General features: G+C 48.6%; 1 protein-coding gene across 2 annotated transcripts; it reads left to right on the top strand.

Annotated features, from left to right (window-relative positions):
- The first annotated feature begins 17925 nt into the window (after nucleotides 1–17925).
- On the top strand, nucleotides 17926–22834 carry erlec1 (endoplasmic reticulum lectin 1). 2 transcript variants are annotated; one of them, XM_047028736.1, is made up of 14 exons: nucleotides 17926–18188; nucleotides 18320–18424; nucleotides 18538–18618; nucleotides 19925–20002; nucleotides 20130–20184; nucleotides 20275–20315; nucleotides 20418–20641; nucleotides 20808–20991; nucleotides 21208–21372; nucleotides 21731–21790; nucleotides 21903–22027; nucleotides 22298–22375; nucleotides 22520–22595; nucleotides 22688–22834. In XM_047028736.1, the coding sequence occupies exons 1-14, from the start codon at nucleotides 18051–18053 to the stop codon at nucleotides 22757–22759; spliced, it is 1482 nt and encodes a 493-aa protein (XP_046884692.1). In that variant the 5' UTR covers nucleotides 17926–18050; the 3' UTR covers nucleotides 22760–22834. The 2 variants fall into 2 exon arrangements, with proteins under 2 accessions (XP_046884692.1, XP_046884691.1); XM_047028735.1 differs by having other exon boundaries at nucleotides 17927–18188; nucleotides 20127–20184.
- The last annotated feature ends 1301 nt before the right edge of the window (nucleotides 22835–24135 follow it).

Genomic DNA, 24135 nt, shown 5'->3' with positions numbered 1-24135 from the left:
CTCTATACCCAGCATGCTGCATGTTGAGGCTCTCACTCACTTTAACCCTATTTCTATGGAAGCGTTCACCAAGCTGATAGATTCCTTGAAACCCACTAGCTGGCTTCTCAATCCGGTCCCTGACAAACTTTTTAGGGAACTTCTCCATATTATTGGATCACCCATGCTTAGTATTATTAATGAATCTATTGTATCTGGCCAAGTCCCCGACGATTTCAAACAAGCTATAATTAAGCCCCTTCTTAAAAAAACAATTACAGCAATTACAGGCCAATTTCAAATTAGCTATTTTTCCCCAAAGTTTTAGAAAAAGCTATGGCACAACAGCTCACTGAGCACCTCTCCTCAAATCAGCTTTATGAACCTCTCCAGTCTGGATTTCGTCTTCACCACAGCACTGAAATTGCATTAGCCAAGGTAGTCAATGATCTATTATTAGCCCCTGACGCAGGCTCTATCTCTGTCCTGGTTCTTCTTGACCTAAGTGCAGCTTTTGACACTGTGGATCATGAGATTCTCCTGGAACGTATGGAGAACTATGTTGGGATTTCTGGTACCTCACTTCAGTGGTTTAGATCGTATCTATCTGATAGATCACAATATGTCCACTATGATGGTTGCTCATGCAGGAGCTCCACTGTAAAATACGGAGTACCACAGGGTTCAGTTCTAGACCCTCTGTTATTTTCACTCTATATGTTGCCTTTAGGAAACATAATTAGAAGCTCTGGGGTAAATGTTCACTGTTATGCAGATGATACTCAGCTGTATATGTCTATAAAGCCTGGAGATTTTCCACATGCTATGGAAAATGGGTTGAGAACTTGGATGACAGCAAATGACTTTCTTCTTAATTCAGATAAAACCGAGGTTCAACTTTTCAGTCCTAAAAAATACATAAATAATTTATCCAATCTGACCTTAGACTCAAATGGCGTCAAATTGTCACAAAGCCAGCTGGTTAAAAAGCTAGGAGTCACGATGGACCAAGACCTTTCGTTTGAGTACCATATTAAGCAAATTACTAGAACTGCATTTTTCCATGTATGTAATATTGCCAAAATACGAAAATTCCTCTCAAAGGATGATGTTGAAAAATTAATACATGCATTTGTTACGTCCCGATTGGACAATTGCAATGTGTTGTTCTCTGGCCTCCCAATTACCTAGCTAAAAAATGTACAGCGGGTGCAAAATGCTGCTGCTAGACTATTGACTAGAAAAGGAAAGTTTGATCATATAACATCTACTCTTATCTCTTTACACTGGCTCCCTATCCAAGCCAGAGCTGATTTCAAAGTTCTACTTCTAACTTACAAATCTCTGCATGGATTGGCACCACTGTACCTCTCCAGTCTCCTTGCACCCTATTGCCCCGCAAGGACACTTACTTTAGATCTCAAGATGCAGGCTATCTGGTGGCTCCCAAAATTAAGAAAAAAACAGCTGGAGGTAGGGCGTTCTCATATAGAGCACCTCTTCTCTGGAACAAATGACCTGTTTCGACATCTAAAATTAGGTTAAAAACTTTCTTGTTTAGTCAATTCTACGATTGTTAAAGGTAAGCATGTGTGCATGTACTTTATATGTAAACCTTGGGTGTGTGTTTGCCTATGTGTGTATAATGTAATTTTTTTATTGTAATTATAGCTTAAATGTTCACATTGCCCCACCTAGATGTTACATCCATAGCATGTGGATGTATTTGTAACATCTAGATGTTACATCTAGATGTTACAAATAAAGTAAACCTGTTACTGTATATTGTTACTGTTATGGTTTCTGTTACAAGTTGGAGACAACGGGGGACGGGTTGTTTTCATCCTTATTCGTATAAGTATAACTTATTTTTGAGTTCTTTCCCCTGGAACAGATTTAATGTTCCAACCGAGGGGCGCTGTCGCTGTCTTGGTGTGTGGGGCTGCATCAAATACCCCTTTTTGCTCTGTTAAATTTCTGCGCTAGTTCACACTTGACCGGTGGGTATCTCATTCTATTATGACTGTAACTGTTAGCTGCTCCTGGCATTCTCTAATCCCTGCTGTCCCCCCCCCCCCCCACACACACACACATTCCTTGTGGTGTGGGGGTTTTGAGCTTTCAGCACCTGCCTGGTTGTGGGTCGGACAATGCTGGACCCGGTCGTCAACCGGAAACCAGTCTCCCGGTCCTGTCCTACATCTATAAAGTTGAACAATGGATTTTGATGTTTCAAAACCCATTGACACTGTGTGACTATGTTTGGCTTGTGTTCTGCTCCTCTCTCCTACCACCGTCTCTGGAGGAGGGGATCCCTCTCCTCCCAAGATTTCTTAATTTTTTTCTCCTATTGGGAGTTTTTCTGGGAGTTTTTCCTTGTCTTCCTTGAGGGTTTAGGTTGGTTGAGAGGCAGTTCTATGGGCGTATGTGAAGCCCGCTGTGACATGCTTGCGTTTAAAAAGGGCTATACAAATACATTTGATTTGATCTGTCACCCTTAGCAACCACACCCTTTGCTCAGTTCTGGAGAGAGCTAGGAACTGGGCAAACATCGCCAGCTTTACCACTGCCTGTCCCTGTATCAGGGTATGGGTAATGGTTGTGTTATGGTTAAGGGTAAAGGTAAGGGTTAGTTTTTGCTGGAGTGAAGGCCATCTGTTTCATCAAGACACGTTTCTGGGACTCTATTAACAGTAGAAAAGGTTGTGTAATATTTTTCTGCTCTGATTACCAGTATGTTAAGGAGATAGAAAATAGAAAGGAGGGGAGAGGGAGAGAAAGAGGGAGGTGGTTAGTCAGAGAGAAAAAGAGAGAGGGAGGTGGTAAGAGAGAGAGAAAAAGAGAGAGGGAGGTGGTAAGAGAGAGAAAAAGAGAGAGAGAGAGAGAGAGATTGGGGGTTAATCTGTTCTCCTGATTGGCCTCAGGGCTCTGGGTGTGTACACTGTTACACTCTCCCTGGTCACTCCCAGTCATACACACACACTAAAACACACAAACACCCACGGTCATGCACAGACACACAGTCACACACACAGTCACACACACACAGTCTCTCACACACACACACAGTCATACACACATGTGTTTGCCTCCTGCCACTCCTTCTGATACTTGTCCTGATTCCTCAGCTTTACTGGCCCCTTCTCAGACCCCTTTCCCCCCTCTCCCCCCTCTCCCCCCCACCCCCCAGCACTGTGCAGCAGAACCAGCAGATGGAGTGTTGCCCTGGTTACCCACCCAACCACATCCAGTCCTGGCACACATCTCCTCATTACAGCCTTTTGCTGGTGTCTACAGCCTCTGACAGCCTCTGTCTGTGTGTCTGTCTGTTTGACTGTGTGTCTGACTGTCTCTCTGACTGTCTGTCTGTCTGTCTGTCTGACTGTGTGTCTGACTGTCTGTGTGACAGGATGTCTGTCTGATTGACTGTCGGTCTGTCTGTGTTAGAGGATGTCTGTCTGACTGTCTGTGTGTCTGTCTGACTGTTTGAGAGGAAGTCTGTCTGTGTGTCTGTCTGACTGTGTGTCTGTCTGACTGTGTGTCTGACTGTCTGTGTGTCTGTCTGACTGTGTGTCTGACTGTCTGTGTGTCTGTCTGTCTGTCTGTCTGTGTGTCTGTCTGACTGTGTGAGAGGATGTCTGTCTGTGTGTGTCTCTCCTCTGTCATCACGGCTCACACAGATTCTTAACGAATCTGGGAAACACGGCCAATGTAAGTGCATTTTGTCATTAAAAGGGTCATTGACTGATTTTACTGGATATTTCACATATTTCCTTAAGGTCTCCGAATAGGGTATGTAACTTTGGTTGGGCTGAAAATGGCCCAGGTGCTATTCTATGAGCCCTAATGCAACCCTGTGAAATAGCCCTGGAATAAAGCGAGACGTTTTCTCCCTTCATGAATATATAGATGAGCTGGGTGCTGATTGGTTGTTTTACAACAAGCGAAGCTGCGGAGCAAAGACGCAACATAGCCAAACATGCATTGTGAATTGTAGATTTACATGACAACACAGGTTATTTATTCAAATGAAACATTCAGGAAATGAAATAACGTTGGCCCCATTGCCAATAAACTAAATAATCACACATTCTACCTATGCTAGATACAGGATACGTTACAGTAACATTGCTAATAACTGTTAGCGACAAAATCATACTTAAAGCTTGCGGTTGTGATGAGCATAGCACCACACACAGCAATTCTTTTCAGCAACAGCGGCTTAGCAAATCCTGATTTATATTGTCCAAGGTTTTCAAAATTGTCTTTGGTGAAATGGTTCGAGCAAATGAATAATTGAGTGTCAAACTGCACAGGGATCTTCTCATAGACAAACATCACAGCCTGTCGAGTGTTTGGTTCCTTAGGAAGACTCTGTAAAGTGTCAGCATTCCCTGTCCAGCCTGAAACACTGCATTTATGATGGTCCATTTTCAATATCCTTTTTGGGCCGTGACAAAGGTACAGACCAGAGCCAAAAAAGGTGGAGCACCCGTTGTGACATTTACATGTATTCATTTAGTAGACGCTTTTATCCAAAGCGACATCCAAGAGAGCTTTACAAAGTGCATAGGTCACTGATAATAACAACAAGATGTTGTGAAAAACCCAAATATAGCAAGTGCCAAAGAGAAGAACCGTAAGAGCATGTAGCCAAACAAGTTACAACTAAACAACATGAACCTCAAAAGTGCAAGAGTGTACCTGTAGAAAAGCAAGCAACAATACTGTAATGTAAGCTTCATGTTTTGGCTAACCACAATGTTTTTTGGGCTATCTCATTGTTTAGGATCATTGACCTATGTACTTTTGTAAAGCTGTCTCTTGGAAGTCGCTTTGGATAAAAGTGTCTGCTAAATGAATACATGTAAAATGTAAATGTCTATCAAACAGAAAAAAGATTACAGTAATTCAAGAGTAGCCTACAAGGTTTCACATCACATATTACACTTACACTGCCATGGAAATTGTTACTGTAATTGCCATACATCATGGTTACTGTAACAGGAAATGTGTACAGCACAATATACTGTCATACAATAAGCACATCAAAACTAACATTATGTATAACCCACACTAGTAGTATGAGTAACCACAGTAAGTTTCAGGCAAGTGACTCTTTCCTAGTCAGAGTTAGCAGGGGGTGCATTACAGTAAGCCTGGCATGAAATGCACCTCCTCTATTGTCTGTTCTGTATATCCCAGCATCAAATGATTCCTATTGTACACTGAGGGGACTAGTATGAGTAACCACGGTACTTTTCAGGCATCTGACCCTCCCAGTCAGAGTTGCAGAGGGTGCATTTCATGGCAAGAAGGAAACATACAGTAAGAAAGTAAAGCAAAGCTGGAGTTTCACTAGTTGTCGTCCTCACTCTCCTGCTCATCCTCACGCTCCTGTCTGTCTGGCCACAGATTTCATTGACATCACATCTGATGTTCTCCCTTGCGATGCAACAGAGGAAAAAGCGTTGTGCATGCCTCAAACAGATAGATACATCATCACAAGCAGCATCCATTGTCTGGAGCAGGGAGCTCTGGTTTTGAGCCCGATGCATTAACCCTCCACCTCCATGCAGAAAAAACCTCCTGGATAGGACTAAGGAATGGGGAGTCAGGTGATATGAGCACCATCAGCATTCTTTGATGGGCAGTGAACCCTGATGAGTGGGCGACGGTGGAAGCTTTCATTGTCCCACACAATGACAAATGTAAGAAAGTGGTCTCATGTAGAGGGATAAGATCGGAGTGCAGGCAGTCCAAGGACACCAGGAGTGTCTGGGTATTGTATGGGCCAAGACTGGGAATGTGGGGGACTACACCATTCTCTGAAATGGCAGCACACACAGTGATGTTTCCCCCGAGCTGGCCTGGGACAAGCTCTATATATTTGATGGAAGCATTTATACTGCTGCATAGCTCCTGTCAGCTAACTAAACTTACTGTGTGATTGGTGATCGGATGCATCCCCTTGTTTAGTAAAGTTGTAGTTGCACCTGACAATGACTGTAAGCAGATGTTCCAAGAGATCCATATCACAGTATATACCATAATGTTTTTCATGGTATTATGTGCCTGAAAGATTTTGACAGTGGAGTGAACTATTGTGCAGGTGATGATGTACACAAGGAAATTATGCCAATATGTTTTGCAGAGAACAACCACTTGACTGAGAAACAACAGTCAGTTTAGACCAGCAGGATATTTCCAATTGATAGTTGGCCTAATTGAATCTAAGATAGTTGGCAATTATATCTAACCATTTCAAAGATGTGCTAAATCATTTGAAATGTGTGCAAACTGTAGGTAATGCACTTGTCATTTACAAGGATGCGCTAATACAATTGCAATTTGATTAAAGGAATGAAAAATTCTAATCTGTTGTGAACAAGTGCCCAGCGGTTTGGAGGTTTGCAAGTGTTGTTTTGAGAATGTCATTTCTGTTTCGTGAAATGAGCCAAAGCAATGGAGAACAACTGTAAAAGGTGTATACTTTACAGTTGAACATTAGCTGATATTTAACTACGTACATTTAACCGATACAAATGCTGATAATGCTTGCTAGGTATTACACAGTTGCCGACGCTAGTTAGCTAACGTCAAAACACAAAAAATATATATAAAATGATCTGTTACTAGCTAGTATGTAGCTAACTATCTGTGCTGTTCCCTAGTGACTGTTACCAAAAAAGCATCAGAGTGTCGCCTCTTGTGCTTCTATACTCTTTGGTATACTGGACTGTTTATGTGATAGTGTGTTACATTCTGTTACTGTATACTGGACTGTTTATGTGATAGTGTGTTACAGCCTGTTACTGTATACTGGACCGTTTATGTGATAGTCTGTTACAGCCTGTTACTGTATACTGGACCGTTTATGTGATAGTGTGATACAGCCTGTTACTCTTCTGTGGAATGAATGGATGAATGTCTTAATGTACAGCATCAGGAAACACACACATTCTCCTCAGAAGTTCACCGCTTTCATGTTGTATTAAAGAGGAAGTAATGTTGATTGCTTTGGACAGCTCAGTCTACAGCTCAGTCTCTCTCTCCCTCCTTCCCTCTGTCTCTCCCTCCTTTCCTCTGTCTCTCCCTTTCTCTCTCTCTTTTCGTCCCTCTCTCTCTACCTCGCTCTCTCTTTCCCTCTCTCCTTCTCTCTTTGTTCCTCCTTCTCTCTCCTCCCTCTCTCCCTCCTTCTCTCTCTTCCCCCCTCTCTTTCCCCTTCTCTCCCCACTCTCTCCCTCTTTTTTCTCTTCTCTCTCTCTCTCTCTCTCTCTCTCTCTCTCTCTCTCTCTCTCTCTCCCTCCCTCCCTCCCTCCTCCCTCCTCCCTCCCTCCCTCCCTCCCTCTCTCTCTCTCTCTCTCTCTCTCTCTCTCTCTCTCTCTCTCTCTCTCTCTCTCTCTCTCTCTCTCTCTCTCTCTCTCTCCGTCGCTCTGTCTGTCTCTCTCTTTTCCCCCCTCTCTCTCTATCCCTCTCTTCCGCCCTCTGTCTCTCTCTCTCTCCCTCCTTCTCTTTCTCTCTTTCCTCCCCTCTCTCTCTCCCCCTATTTTTCCCTCTCTCTCTCCCCCCTCTCTCTCCCTCCCCCCCTCTCTCTCTCTCCATCCCCCCCGCCTCTCTCTACCTCCCCCCTCTCTCTTTCCCTCTCTCTCCCTCCCCCTCTCTCTCCCACTCTCTCTCTCTCAGGGGTTATCTGAGCCCTGGCAGCAGTGCTGTTTTATTCAGCGAGCCCTGGTCTTGTCCCAGCACTCCACATTTTGTTCTCCCGTTCTCCTCCAGAGTGGATCTGTAATCCTGAACGTCCATACGTCATCAACGTTTCAGTACTCTGATATTACAGTACCATGTTCAGCCCCTGCTGGCTGGATACATAGATGGATAGATAGATTGATGGAGGCTGGATGGGTGGATGGAGGCTAGGTGGAGACTGGATGGAGGCTGGCTGGATAGGGGGTGAAAGGATACTGAGACACACACACAATAACAACATCCCACACACCTGGTGTGCTGAGCACAGCTAAAGAGCAGCCCCCTCAGCCTGTCACATCTCTGCTGCATCAAACACCAGCAGAACACCACTCCTGGAAACAAGGAGGTCAAGGAACCAGGCTCAGGGGGAGCTGGGTGGGGAGAAAAGAGGATCATTATTATTACTGTGAAGCCAAGATGGGTATGTTCAAGGCCAAGGGTGACTTTAATGACTTTAATGTCTTAAACACATTTTACACTGCATTGTATTTTTTGTATTTCTATATTGTAAATTATGGCAACTTAGGTATTTATTTGTATTTTTTATTCAATTGTATATTTTATTTTAATTCTAAAACCTCATTGACATTTTTAAGATTCCTATATGTTTAATGTATGCACCTTCCTGCCAAAGCAAATTCCGTGTCTGTGCAAACTCTCATGGTGATTAAAACTCATTCTGATTCTGATGTTTCAGGGAGTGTGGGGTGATGTGTTCCTGGGGTGGTACACAAAGGGTTGAAGTATGTGTTTTGGGATTGTTATGATGACTGAGCAATTCACCCCTTTATTACATATCTACAAGGGTGAATGATAATATCAACAATATTGATTACACTAAGAGAAAGGTAGGAGATTCTTGTAATTGTCACCGGCCTCTACCAATGTGTGTATTACAGCCACCGGCCTCTACCAATGTGTTTATTACAGCCACCGGCCTCTACCAATGTGTGTATTACAGCCACCGGCCTCTACCAATGCGTGTATTACAGCCACCGGCCTCTACCAATGTGTGTATTACAGCCACCGGCCTCTACCAATGTGTGTACTACAGCCACCGGCCTCTACCAATGTGTGTATTACAGCCACTGGCCTCTACCAATGTCTGTATTATAGCCACCAGCCCTGATAAATCGATGGTATTTGTGCAGCATCAAGGCTGTGAGGCCGACCCTGGAGGAACAGACAGCATGCCTGCTGGCCATGAAGTCAGGCAGGGGGAACGGAGGAGTGTGAATGTGCTATGGGCTGGTCGAGGCGGGGCCGGGAGCAGGGCCAGGGCGGGGCCGGGAGCAGGGCGGGGCTGGGAGCAGGGCCAGGGCGGGGCCGGGAGCAGGGCGGGGCTGGGAGCAGGGCGGGGCTGGGAGCAGGGCGGGGCCGGGAGCAGGGCCAGGGCGGGGCCGGGAGCAGGGCGGGGCTGGGAGCAGGGCGGGGCCGGGAGCAGGGCGGGGCTGGGAGCAGGGCCAGGGCGGGGCCGGGAGCAGGGCCAGGGCGGGGCCGGGAGCAGGGCGGGGCTGGGAGCAGGGCGGGGCCGGGAGCAGGGCGGGGCTGGGAGCAGGGCAGGGACCCAAGCTTAGGTGCAGATAATGACGGAAAGGTTAGCATGAGATCACATAACACAGCAAGTGTGTGTGTAAGTCCCTGCCTGCCTGCCTGCCTGCCTGCCTGCCTGCCTGCCTGCCTGCCTGCCTGCCTGCCTGCCTGCCTGCCTGCCTGCCTGTCTGTCTGTCTGTCTGTCTGTCTGTCTGCCTGCCTGTCTTACACACATCATACATCACACTATGAATCCTGAAGGTCACATGTCTGATCTGAGGATGTATGTATTCTCATACAAGAATATACATTACTGCACAAAGATAATTTATAATTTATAAATCTTTTAATGTCACGGCCCATATCAATATAAAAAGCAAGCATGCTAAGCCGTGTGACTTGCTGTAACTCTATCCCTTATTCATGAACACCCTCTGTTTGTTCTGCTGGATGAGGAGGAGAGGAGGGGAGGTGGAGGAGAGATGAATGGGAAAAGGTGGAGGAGGAGGACAGGGAAGGAGAGGGGGTGGAGGAGGAGAGGAGAAGGGGTGGAGGAGGAGAGGGGAAGGGGTGGAGGAGGAGAGGGGAAGGGGTGGAGGAGGAGAGGAGAAGGGGTGGAGGAGGAGAGGGGAAGGGGTGGAGGAGGAGAGGGGAAGGGGTGGAGGTGGAGAGGGGAAGGGGTGGAGGTGGAGAGGGGAAGGGGTGGAGGAGGAGAGGGGAAGGGGTGGAGGTGGAGAGGGGAAGGGGTGGAGGAGGAGAGGGGAAGGGGTGGAGGTGGAGAGGGGAAGGGGTGGAGGAGGAGAGGGGAAGGGGTGGAGGTGGAGAGGGGAAGGGGTGGAGGAGGAGAGGGGAAGGGGTGGAGGAGGAGAGGGGAAGGGGTGGAGGTGGAGAGGGGAAGGGGTGGAGGAGGAGAGGAGAAGGGGTGGAGGTGGAGAGTAGAGGATGAGGGGAACAAGAGGTAAGGGATGATAAGAAGAGTGGGTCAAGAACATTCAGAGGACATTGACCAGAGAAGCCTTTACTCTCATGTCTCAGAAGTGAGAAGTGTTGCGGCAGCTCCCAGCAACACATTCGTAAAATAAGCTGAACTTTATCACAGCTCTCAGAATGGCCTACGAAAAAACATTCCCAGCTCGATATGCAGAGACTCATATCTGACAGCGTGCATCCATCAAAAGGTCACCTCCGCCCGGCTCCAATAAATTGCCTTGTCCTCGCCTTCCTGTTGAGGCACTTCTTGGCCGGCTTTCTCTTCTTGGTCACCTCCAAGGAAAATTAGGTTTGGGGAGCAGATGAAGTCTGAAGTGTTCCTCAGAACAGTGTAAGAACTTCTCTGTCTGTCCGTCTGTCTGCCTGTCTGTCTGTCTCGGTGTGTGTGTGTAAGTTTTATAGTGGGATTTTAGTGTAATGATTAGCTCATGAACCAGGCACAGTGCAAAGTTGTAATTTTGCAGGTGTCAATCTCAGGATTCAGGACGTGCGGTGCCGTGGTGGACGTTGTTTGGACGAGCGCTTTGAGATCACACAAAATAGAGGGCGAGACGAGTCATCCCTTACTTCTCAGCATGAGAAATACAAGGTGTTAAGTGAGTCTCACAGCGAATGCGTGGGACTCGAGAGCCCTGGATTTATTTTGTGCGCTAGTTATCTCCCTGTCACATGAGAGGAGGGAGGAGAGGAGAGGAAGAGACAGATAAAGGGAGAAGAGGAGGGAGGAGGAGAGAAGAGGGATAGAACGAGTAGAGTAAAGAAGAAGCAGAAGGAGGAATGGAGGAGAAGTGAAACAGCAGTAAGACATGAAGGAGGACCAGGCTGTTACTGGGAGGACCACTCATGTACATCTCCTCAACACACTCACACTAAACACGCTCACTCTAAACACACTCACACTAAACACACTTACTCTAAACACACTCACACTAAACACACTCACACTAAACACACTCACACTAAACACACACACACTCACACTAAACACACTCACACTAAACACACACACACTCACACTAAACACACTCACTTTAAACACACTCACACTAAACACACTCACACTAAACACACTCACACTAAACACACTCACACTAAACACACACACACTCACACTAAACACACACACACTCACACTAAACACACTCATACTAAACACACTCACTCTAAACACACTCACACTAAACACACACACACTCACACTAAACACACACACACTCACACTAAACACACTCATACTAAACACACTCACACTAAACACACTCACTCTAAACACACTCACACTAAACACTCACACATGGACAGACGCACGCACACACAACATTGAAACATTCTAGTGGTGTTGTCAGGGTGTTCAGTTTGAAGGTAATGATTGACCTGAAGCAGCATCTCATGCAGTAATGGATTCTAGAAATTAACCTTTGCCAGCCAATTTGGTGCTGGCCATGTTCAATTGACATAAAACATAAAAAATATCAATAAATCAAAGATGTGTTGACAAGGTGGATGAAATGGACCTTTTCTGATCATTCCATAGGTATTGGAATCAGCGTACATGATCCTCGCTGTGGTTCCTGTCTGACAGCCCAGCTACAGGGCTGTGGTTCCTGTCTGACAGCCCAGCTACAGGGCTGTGGTTCCTGTCACACAGCCCAGCTACAGGGTTGTGGTTCCTGTCTGACAGCCCAGCTACAGGGCTGTGGTTCCTGTCACACAGCCCAGCTACAGGGCTGTGGTTCCTGTCACACAGCCCAGCTACAGGGCTGTGGTTCCTGTCTGACAGCCCAGCTACAGGGCTGTGGTTCCTGTCTGACAGCCCAGCTACAGGGCTGTGGTTCCTGTCAGACAGCCCAGCTACAGGTCTGTGGTTCCTGTCTGACAGCCCAGCTACAGGGCTGTGGTTCCTGTCACACAGCCCAGCTACAGGGCTGTGGTTCCTGTCTGACAGCCCAGCTACAGGGCTGTGGTTCCTGTCAGACAGCCCAGCTATAGGACTGTGGTTCCTGTCTGACAGCCCAGCTACAGGGCTGTGGTTCCTGTCTGACAGCCCAGCTACAGGGCTGTGGTTCCTGTCTGACAGCCCAGCTACAGGGCTGTGGTACCTGTCTGACAGCCCAGCTACAGGGCTGTGGTTCCTGTCAGACAGCCTGTGTCTGTTACCATGTATGAATCTTTATCATGCATCTTTCTTAAACATGAGGCCTGATTCGGTCATCTGTAACCCGCTGATCTCTAACCAGCTGATCTCTAACCAGGTGATCTCTAACCAGGTGATCTCTAACCAGCTGATCTTTAACCTGCTGATCTCTAACCAGGTGATCTCTAACCAGCTGATCTCTAACCAGCTGATCTCTAACCAGGTGAAATGCAGAGAAAGACTCGAATCGGGCTTCTGGAATAAATATTTTCCTCTCCACTTTACTGCCTCCATACCTTCCTCTCTCCTCCTGCTCCTCCCCCTCTGTGTTTGCCTCCATACCTTCCTCTCTCCTCCTGCTCCTCCCCCTCTGTGTTTGCCTCCATACCTTCCTCTCTCCTCCTGCTCCTCCCCCTCTGTGTTTGCCTCCCACGCCCAGCAGGCTCAGGATTCTGTGATGAGCAGTTTGAGAAGTTCAGCGAGGTGTGTGAGTGCTTCCTGAAGGTCAGCTGCTGACACCAGTGCAGCCATTAAAAGGTCAGTTTCTCTGTATCTCTAGGTGAAGAGGCAGCTTCTACATGCTGTCGATACCAAATTAGTGGAGCTCTCTTCAAAGGAGACTGTAAACTTCAGGAAGATTCATTTTGTTCGATGTTGCTCATTCCTTTAGACTGCTGGTGTTGCACTGAGCACGTTGCTCTAACACACACACAAGCACATTGTTCACACAGTGTCATAACTACTGCAACAATGAACACACAAGCACGTTGTTCACACAGTGTCATAACTACTGCAACAATGAGGTGGGAGATGTCAGCCTGTAGAGGGTACACTCTTAGACGGACTTCTCACCTCCAACGCCCTTCCTCCTCTCCTCCCCTCCTCCATCCTCCTCTCCTCCATCCTCCATCCTCCTCTCCTTCCATCCTCCTCTCCTCCCATCATCCATCCTCCCATCCTCCATCCTCCTCTCCTCCTCACCTCCATCCTCCTCTCCTCCCATCATCCATCCTCCCATCCTCCATCCTCCTCTCCTCCTCTCCTCCCCTCCTCCATCCTCCTCTCCTCCCATCCTCCATCCTCCCCTCCTCTCCTCCCCTCCTCCTCTCCTCCCATCATCCATCCTCCTCTCCTCCCCTCCTCCATCCTCCTCTCTTCCCATCATCCATCCTCCTCTCTTCCTCCCATCCTCCATCCTCCTCTCCTCCTCTCCTCCCATCCTCCATCCTCCTCTCCTATATGTATGTGTGTGCACGTGTGGAAGTGTGTGCGTGTGTCTAAGTGTCTGTTTGTGCATGTGTGTGTGTGTGTGTGCTGATCCAGTATTCCAGGTGGATAATTGGCTGCCAGGCCACTCACACATGAAGCAGCTTGGCTTCCACACGCCCGTCAGCCAATTAAACTGCGGCTCCACTAGATCAAGTCACACTCTGCCTTCTCTGAGACATACACACACACATACACTTGTACACAGACACATTTGCACACACAAATATACACCTTCACACACTACCACACATACACACACACATGCATACACACACACATGAGCGCTGCTGTAAAGCTGGGTCGGGTCGTACGGGATTCAGGAAGACGTGGAGCAGCTTAAGATGATGGGACGGGAGCCAGGATTATTCGAGCAGGATCTCCAGTCTAATATCTATTCACCATGTGTCAATGTAATGTTTTATATTTCATATTTATTTAATCTCACTTCAATCTCAATTCCTTTGCACAATGCAGCAGCCTGCCTGGATAAACCACAGAGCTCATGTTGTCCTACAGCAGCGCATGTGTCCTCCCAGCCCTGCTGGACCACCTGTCTGTCTGCTACAGCAGTGCATGTGTCCTCCCAGCCCTGCTGGACCACCTGTCTGTCTGCTACAGCAGTGCATGTGTCCTCCCAGCCCTGCTGGACCACCTGTCTGTCTGCTACAGCAGTGCATGTGTCCTCCCAGCCCTGCCGGACCACCTGTCTGTCTGCTACTGAATAACTCTGGCTCAGTTCTACAGCTGCACGACCCCAGGTCAGACCTAGAACCCTGGGTCAGGTCTGGTACAGTTCAACCCTGGGTCAGGTCTGGTACAGTTCAACCCTGGGTCAGGTCTAGTACAGTTCAACCCTGGGTCAGGTCTAGTACAGAACAACCCTGGGTCAGGTCTAGTGCAGAACAACCCTGGGTCAGGTCTGGTACAGTTCAACCCTGGGTCAGGTCTGGTACAGTTCAAACCTGGGTCAGGTCTAGTACAGTTCAAGCCTGGGTCAGGTCTGGTACAGTTCAACCCTGGGTCAGGTCTAGTACAGTTCAACCCTGGGTCAGGTCTGGTACAGTTCAACCCTGGGTCAGGTCTAGTACAGTTCAACCCTGGGTCAGGTCTAGTACAGAACAACCCTGGGTCAGGTCTAGTACAGAACAACCCTGGGTCAGGTCTGGTACAGTTCAACCCTGGGTCAGGTCTGGTACAGTTCAACCCTGGGTCAGGTCTAGTACAGTTCAACCCTGGGTCATCACACTGCTTCACAACTGTGAGGCACTAATCAAGATGAGGCACCACAGTTACTATGGAAACACATCTTAAAAGTTGGATCTGATTGCTGCATTGTTTGATAATTGAGATGAGTTGATCAATAACAGAAAAGGTAGGCCTTCAGGCATGTTAGTGTGTTTCGGTAAGAGAGCATGTGTGTATGTTTTGGTGAGAGAGCGTATGTGTGTGGGTGTGTGTATATGTGAGAGTGTGTGTGTGTTTTTTTTGTATTTGTCGTTTTTCTCCATGTTCCATCCTGTTTCCCTACATCCCTCTCTCCTAATCCTCTCTCTTTCTGTCTCAAACTCTCTCTGTAATCTCTCCATTCTCTTTTTCTCCTCTGTTTTTCACTACTTAATTCTCCTCTCCCCTGCACTGCATTCCCCTTCTTCCATCTTTCCTCTCCTCTCTCCTCCACTCCACTCCTCTCTCTCCTCCTCTCTCCTCTCCTCTCTCCTCTCTCTCCTCCTCTCCTCTATCCTCCTCTCCAATCCTCTCTCTCCTCCTCTCCTCTCTCTACTCCTGTCCTCTCCTCTCTCCTCCTATCTCTCCTCCTCTCCTCTCCTCTCTCTCCTTTTCTCCTCTCTCTCCTCGTCTCCTCTCTCTCCTCCTCTTCTCCTCCTTCCCTCTCCTCTCCTCCTCTCCTCTTCTCATCCTTTCTTCTCTCTCCTTTGTCCTCATCTGCTCTCTCTCCTCACCTCTCCTCTCGCTCCTCCTCGCCTCCTCTCCTCCTTTCCTCTCCCTCCTGTCCTCCCCCCTCTCTCTTCCTCCTCTCCCTTCTCCTCTCCTCCTCTCCTCTCTCTCCTTCTCTCCTCCTCCTCCCCTCTTCTCCTCCTCTCCTCCCCTGTCTTCCTCTCCTCCCCTCTTCCCCTGTCTCCTCTCCTCCTCCTCTCTTCCTCTCCTCCTCTCTTCTTCTCTTCCCCTCTCCTTTCCTCCTCTCTTCCCCTCTCTTCCTCTCCTCTCCTCCTTTCCTCTCCTCCTCATTCCTCTCCTCCTCTCCTCCTGTTCTCCTCTCTCTCCTCCTCTCCTCCTCCTCTCCTCCCCTCTCCTCCTCTCCTCCCCTCTCTTCCTCTCATCTCCTGTCCTTCTCTCTCCTCTCTCGTCCTCCTCTCTCCTCTCCTCCTCCTGCTCTCCTCCCCTCCCCCCCTCTCTCTTCCTCTCCTCTTCTCCTCTCCTCCTCTCCTCTCTCTCCTCCTTTCCTCCCCTCTTAATCTCTCCTATCCTCTCCTCCCCATCTCTCCTCTCTCCTCTCCTCTCTCCTCCTCTCCTCTCTCCTCCCCTCCTCCTCTCCTCTCCTCCCCTCCTCCTCTCTCCACTCCTCCCCTCCTCTCTCCTCTCTTCCTCTCCTCTCTCTTCCTCTCCTCCCCTCCTCCCTCCTCTCCTCTCTCCTCTCCTCCTCTCTCTCCTCCTCTCCTCTCCTCCCCTCCTCCCCTCCTCCCTCCTCTCTCCTCTCTCCTCTCTCCTCTCACCTCTCTCCTCTCTCCTCTCTCCTCTCTCCTCTCTCCTCTCCTCTCCTCCTATCTGCTCTCCTCCCCTCCTCTCTCCTCTCTTTCTCTCCTCTCCTCCTCTCTCCTCTCTTCCTCTCCTCCCCTCCTCTCTCCTCTCCTCTCTCTCCTCCTCTCCTCTCCTCCTCCCCTCCTCCCTCCTCCTCTCTCTCCTCCTCTCATCTCCTCTCCTCCTCCCCTCCTCCCCTCCTCTTTCCTCTCCTCCTCTCTTCTCTCTCCACTCCTCCTCTCTCCTGTCCTCTTCGCTCTCTCCTCCTCTCCTCTCCTCCCCTCCTGTCTCCTCTCCTCTCCTCCTCTCTTCCTATCCTCTCTTCCTCAGACATATCAACAGCTCCACCTGGAGGAAGAATCTCCTCCCTGGCTTCTCTGAGTCTCTCACACAGTTACTGATGGTTACATGAGATTTCACATATATTGTTGATCAGAACAGATTAGGTTTAAAATAATAATTGTTATTCTGTTAATATCAGAATAACAACATGTAAGAAACTAAAGGTCCTCACCAGAAAGCAGCTGGATGTGGCAGTGTGAGGACATGGGTCTGCAGAGTGTTGTATTACAGGAAGGTCAAGGGTCATCACTAAACAACAATCAGCATGTGCTGGCAGCTCCTGGGCTCAGGTCAAAGGTCACAGGTCACAGGTCATGTTGAGACATGAAACAGACTGAAAGTGAAACGCATGATGGGTGTGTTTACCTCATTATCACGTTGACCAGAGATGTGTTTAGCTAGCTCAAGAACGGTGTGTTGGACCTGAATCATCAGCATATCTTTAGTTCTACATGTATGCAGAGCTGACAAATACACTTTCAGGGTTTAGGTTGGTCATGGCTGCTGATCTATGACATTGCTTGTAAAAAGGGCTTTAAAAAATGGTGCTTGGTTGGACGGCATTCAGAACATAAAAGCCTTTTGTGTGTCTCGACTCCCGTGTGTTACTCAGAGGGCCATAGTGTTGGTTTGGTGGGGCCAGTTGTTATCCTCCTGGGTCCTAACACCAGCCCTGTTCTGCTGCTAATTACTGGCTGGGTCTTCCGCTGGTCTCTGGACCTTGATCAGGACCTCTGCCCACTGACCACACTGTTTAACATCAGAGTATGTTTATGTAGGGATGTTCAGCAATCTTAATGTTGGCATTTCTAAAAGTTTATCTTTGTATGGATCAGGGGCGTAGCCACGGGTAGGCCTGGATAGGCACAGGCCTACCCAATTTGTTCTAAGGCCTACCCAAAACCAAAAATATATCCGAAAAATTATTCACTGGGTGCACATCGCAAAGTAAATAATAAAAAAAACAGAAACGATGCCTATCCATATTTTTCTAACCCTACCCCAAAATATTATTCTGGCTACGCCCCTGCTATGGATAGAATGTGGATCATTATTACATGAAGAGTTCCTGAGGTGTATGTAGTTCCATTTGTTTCCACTTGGTGTCGCTATGGTACTTTCTGTCTCTACAACTGGAATTTTCCACAACCGGAAAAAGACGTGGCAAGTGACTGAAACAGTTCCGCTTCCTTGTTTACAGCGAAACTGTATCGGTGGCTGTAAGGAATATGCATCGTTGACTTATTTAAATAGGCTGAACAGACATTAACTCTAACCTAGCTAGGCAGCCTGACGGGCGATGGACCGGCTGGTGTTTGTAGTTCTCGGGGGTCTGATAGACGTTTGCAGCGGTGTGTCTGCAAACAGAGGAGGGTATCAAACGTTCACAGATGAAATCCCATTTAAAATCAACTGGCCGGGATCAGAATTCACCCTGGTAAGTGTTGGTGTGTGCATTGATTCCCGATTGCAGATATCTTAACAAGCTAGCTGTCTAGCTACTGGTGTAGGATAAAGCTGCTGTCATGTTATTAAATAATGAAAATGATAACCTATATTTCTTGTTAGCCATCATCGGGTGCACTCTACAAAGATGAGGACTTTGTCATCATGACAACAGCGGAGAAAGAGAGATATAAATGTCTCCTTCCCTCTCTGTCCAATGGCGATGAGGTAAAACTCTGTTTAACGTTAACGGCTGTGTACTGTAATGATGACAAACGTGCAAATAGGAGTCATCCTCCCTCTCAACAAGTTTCTGTCTGTCTGTGTGTGTCCTGTCCCAGAATGAAGAGAGGGATTACGCTGGTCCTAGTCCCAGTGTTCTCCTGGAACCTCTCTTCAAGCAGAGCAGCTGTTCATACAGGGTGAGGAACAACACCTGTCTCACTCCACACATGTCTAACCTGCTTCTCTCTACATCTGTCTAACCTGCTTTATCTCTACACCTGTCTCACTGTCTACACCTGTCTAACTTGTCACACTCTCTACACCTGTCTAACCTGTCTCACTGTCTATACCTGTCTAACTTGTCTCACTGTCTACACCTGTCTAACCGTCGCACTCTCTACACCTGTCTCACTGTCTAAACCTGTCTAACCTGTCTCACTGTCTACACCTGTCTGACTTGTCTCACTCTCTACACCTGTCTAAGATGTCTCACTGTCTACACCTGTCTAACCCGTCTCACTCTCTACACCTGTCTAACCCGTCTCACTCTCTACACCTGTCTAACCCGTCTCACTCTACACCTGTCTAACCCGTCTCACTCTCTACACCTGTCTAACCCGTCTCACTGTCTACACCTGTCTAACCTGTCTCACTGTCTACACCTGTCTAACTTGTCTCACTCTCTACACCTGTCTCACTGTCTACACCTGTCTAACCGTCTCACTCTCTACACCTGTCTCACTGTCTACACCTGTCTAACCTGTCTCACTGTCTACACCTGTCTAACTTGTCTCACTCTCTACACCTGTCTAAAATGTCTCACTGTCTACACCTGTCTAAAATGTCTCACTGTCTACACCTGTCTAACCCGTCTCACTCTCTACACCTGTCTAACCCGTCTCACTGTCTACACCTGTCTAACCTGTCTCACTGTCTACACCTGTCTAACCTGTCTCACTCTCTACACCTGTCTAACCCGTCTCACTCTCTACACCTGTCTAACCCGTCTCACTGTCTACACCTGTCTAACCCGTCTCACTGTCTAACCTGTCTCACTGTCTACACCTGTCTAACCCGTCTCACTCTCTACACCTGTCTAACCCGTCTCACTGTCTACACCTGTCTAACCCGTCTCACTCTCTACACCTGTCTAACCCGTCTCACTCTCTACACCTGTCTAACCCGTCTCACTGTCTACACCTGTCTAACCCGTCTCACTGTCTAACCTGTCTCACTGTCTACACCTGTCTAACCCGTCTCACTCTCTACACCTGTCTAACCCGTCTCACTGTCTACACCTGTCTAACCCGTCTCACTCTCTACACCTGTCTAACCCGTCTCACTCTCTACACCTGTCTAACTTGTCTCACTCCAAATGTCTAACCTGCTTCAGTCTCACACACTTCCTCCTAACACACATTTGATCCTAACACACGCTAACACACACACACACCAACACACACTTCCCCCTAACATACGCTAACACATGTCCTGGTGGTGCAGATCGAGTCCTACTGGACGTACGAGGTGTGCCATGGGAAGCATGTGAGACAATACCATGAGGAGAAGGAGACAGGGCAGGTCAGTACAGACAGAACCACAACTACTGCATTAGCTGGTCATTGTAGTATGCTAAAGATAGATGATCTTTTTAAAGTATTGTGTGTTGTTTGAGGAGGTCAGTGTGAGTGTGTGTTCCTCCTAGAAGATCAACATCCAGGAATACTTCCTGGGGAACATGGCCGGGACAGACGACGCCACAGGTACAAACGACTTCCTGTTGGAGAGTCAGTTCCTCTACTTCCTGTCTGAGAAGACAGTTTCTGATTTTCATGTGTTTGTCTTCCTTCCAGAAGCAGAGAAGATGTCTGAGCTGAAGTCAGAATCAGGGAAGGTTAGTGGCGCGCTAGCCTTTCCTTTCCCAGGCCTGTTCCTCTCCTCCCTCCCTCCTTTCTCTCTAATCCCTCCCTCCCTTTGCTCTCTCTCCTCCCTCCAGGTGCCTACTAAGAACGTGGAGGGTCAGCTGATGGCGTTCCACCGCGTGTGGATGGGTGCGGGGACCCCGTGCCTGCTGAGGCAGGGCGGCCCGCGCTCCACCTCTGTGCTGTACGTGTGTCACCCCGAGGCCAAGCACGAGATCCTCTCCATCGCTGAGGTCACCACCTGCGAGTACGAGGTGGTGGTGCTCACGCCCCTGCTCTGCTCCCACCCCAGATACAGGTACACACACACACACCTGGTACACACACACACACCTGGTACACACACACACACCTGGTACACACACACACACCTTGTAAAACAACAGTGCCATCTGGGACAAGTTAAAACAGTGTTTCTAAGCCCCCCCCCCCCCCCCCCCCCCCCCCCCCCGCCGTGTGTTCAGGTTCAAGTCGTCTCCGGTGAACGCCATCTTCTGCCAGGCGCTGCCAGGTTCTCCTCTCAGACCTTTCAGACTCACCAAGCTGGACCAGGAGCAGAGAGACCTGCTGCGAGCGCCCTCCTCCTTCTCCTCCTCCTCCTCCCCATCCTCCCCATCCTCCTCCTCTTCCGCTGCCCCAGACAAGGAGGTGAGACGGGGGACAGAGGGTGTGGGAGGAGACTGGGACAGTTGAAGGTGGAAACGAGTTAAAGATTGAGGATGAGTGAGGGAGGAGAGACTGTAGGAGGGGAGGAGGGAGGGAGGGAAGGGGGAGAGGAAAGAAGGAGAAGGGATGGGGGGGACAGTAGGACAGTGAACTAGGTATGAACCTCTGTCAACTCTAACTTGTCCCCGTCTTCTCCAGGAGGAGGCAGAGTCTCCAGTCAGAGAAGAGGCATTTAGCTCCACCCACAAGCCCTTGGTGGTGGGCGGGCAGACTCAGGTGACGGTAGGCTCCACCCACATCTCCCACCTGACAGATGAGCAGCTGATCAGGGAGTTTCTGAGTGGCTCCTACTGCCTGCATGGGGTGAGATCTGTTCTCCTACAGGTTGTTGCTCGCTGGGATGTGGTATGACGTTAAATCCTGTGTGTGATGTCGTTCCTTCCTGTGTGTGATGTCATTCCTTCCTGTGTGTGATGTCATTCCTTCCTGTGTGTGATGTCGTTCCTTCCTGTGTGTGATGTCGTTCCTTCCTGTGTGTGATGTCATTCCTTCCTGTGTGTGATGTCGTTCCTTCCTTTGTGTGATATCGTTCCTTCCTGTGTGTGATGTCATTCCTTCCTGTGTGTGATGTAATTCCTTCCTGTGTGTGATGTCGTTCCTTCCTGTGTGTGATGTCGTTCCTTCCTGTGTGTGATGTCGTTCCTTCCTGTGTGTGCTCCAGGGGGTGGGCTGGTGGAAGTATGAGTTCTGCTACGGTAGACATGTACATCAGTACCACGAGGTGAGTCTGTCTGCTCGCAGCGTCTGGACATTCTGGACAATGCATCGCGTGTATGTGCACACATGCGTGTGTGTGTATATATACAGGTGTGTGTTTGTGTGTGTGCGTTCAGGATAAGGAGCAGGGGAAGAGCATCGTGGTGGTGGGCAGCTGGAGTCTAGAGGAACATCTGGACTGGGCTCAGAGGAACGTAGCTCGGTCCTACCAGCTGAAGGACAACGGCCAGCAGAAAGTCAAGTACGACACTCCTCCATTTCCTCTCCTCTATTTCCTCCATCTCATCTCCTCCCCTCCCTCTCTTCTCTCTCTCTTCCTGTCTTCCCCTACATTGAGTTTTTCCAGTATCTAGAAAAGGTGTTGCCATGCTTCTCTGAGACCCACAGTGGGTCTGCAGAAGGCTCCTATAAATCCTCTTATTATATACTGAAAGTCTCTTATATTGTCTTATTACATCCTGAAGATCTTGAGTTAGAGATGCTGAAGGTCTCTCTTTTCTTGTCTCTTTAGGTTGGTGTCTCACTTCTACGGCCACGGGGACTTGTGTGACATGACGGGGAAACCCAGACAGGTCATCGTCAAGCTGAAGTAAGGAAAGGGTTTACTGACTCCTCAGGAAGCTTGGCCCTGGACACTGATCTGACTCTGTGTGTGACTCTGTGTGTGACTCTGTGTGTGACTCTGTGTGTGACTCTGTGTGTGACTCTGTGTGTGACTCTGTGTGTGTTCCAGGTGTAAGGAATCAGAGTCCCCTCATGCTGTAACCGTCTACATGCTGGAGCCTCAAACCTGCCAGTACATCCTCGGGGTAGAAGATACACACTCACACACACGTATCTACACACCTATACACACACACGCACACTCTCAGGACTCATGGTTGTGTGTGTTGGTTTGAAGGTGGAGTCTCCGGTCATCTGCAAGATCTTGGACACAGCTGATGAACAGGGCCTGCTGTCCATATCCAGCTAGAGGAGGAGGAGGTGAGGAGGAGAGGAACAGGGCCTGCTGTCCATATCCAGCTAGAGGAGGAGGAGGAGGAAGAGGAGGAGGGGAGAGGAGGAGAGGAACAGGGCCTGCAGTCCATATCCAGCTAGAGGAGGAGGAGGACGAGGAGAGGAGGAGAGGAACAGGGCCTGCTGTCCATATCCAGCTAAAGGAGGAGGAGGACGAGGAGAGAGGAGGAGAGGAACAGGGCCTGCTGTCCATATCCAGCTAAAGGAGGAGGAGGAGAGGAGGAGGAGGAGAGGAACAGGGCCTGCTGTCCATATCCAGCTAAAGGAGGGGAGAGGAGGAAGGAAAGACAAGAGGATGGAGGATAAAGGGGTTCTTGAGAGAGAGAACCTTGACAGGCCCAGAGAAGGCCCACCTTGCCCCCACCTCACCTTGACCCCCGTCCCGCCCCGACCCCCACCTTGACTCTTACCCTGCCCCAACCCCCACCTCACCACCCACCCCCTGCCCCTCTCTTCACCACCCACCCTGCCCCCACCCTGCCCCTCTCTTCCCCACCCAACCTGCCCCCACCCTGCCCCTCTCTTCACCACCCACCCCGCCCCGACTCGCCCCCCACCTACCCCCACCCCGCATCTCAGCTGAAATAACAACTAAACCCTGTCACACTGACACATGCAGACTGTAAAGTTGTTTATCCTGAGATGTTAGTTGGACGGTGCTTCCATTTAGATTTAAAAACTACAACTGCTGTTGTGTCTCCTGTCATTTTACATTGACTTTGGCACATCTTCTGTTATGGGAAATAAGCTACAACCAGTAGCTGTAACTGAACCAAATCAGTTGTTGTGGTCTACCTGTTCTCCACCTGGAAGGAAAGAGTTTGGATTTTGAAATAATAAAAATGTAGTTTAAATATAAAAAGGCTGCTAATGATACAAAACACCTGAAAATATCACGTGAATATTTGATGTATACCCCCCAATGAGCCTTAACCAAGGGCCCTGGGTTCGATCACACCCTGGGTCATTTTCTGCATCTTTCTCTCCCTGATTTCTTGTTTATCTCTGTTTATCTCCTGACTGAGTACATGAAGCTGAAAGGGCCCAAAACATCTTTAATATAAATAAGATGGTGTGAAGAGGGTTGGGTACATGTGCTTCGGCTCCGTCAGAGTCAAACTTTTATTTTTTTAAGTTACCAAACTTCCCATGGTTTGCTTTTATTTTGAAATGTGCGCAGGCTCCACACTGTGCCGCCCGCATTCTAGAACACAAATGATCACTGCAATTGTTTTGTGAAATAAATTATAATGGTTCGGAAGTGAAATTATTTTGGGGTCGTGACTTCATGGCCAAGGAAAACTGTGGGTCCTGAAGTTAGACCAGCTGAAA

Source organism: Hypomesus transpacificus, chromosome 11 (genome assembly GCF_021917145.1).
Source record: "Hypomesus transpacificus isolate Combined female chromosome 11, fHypTra1, whole genome shotgun sequence".
NCBI classification, from domain to species: Eukaryota; Metazoa; Chordata; class Actinopteri; order Osmeriformes; family Osmeridae; genus Hypomesus; species Hypomesus transpacificus.
The sequence above is the reverse complement of the archived record's forward strand: the minus strand, read 5'-3'. Positions and strand labels throughout refer to the sequence as shown.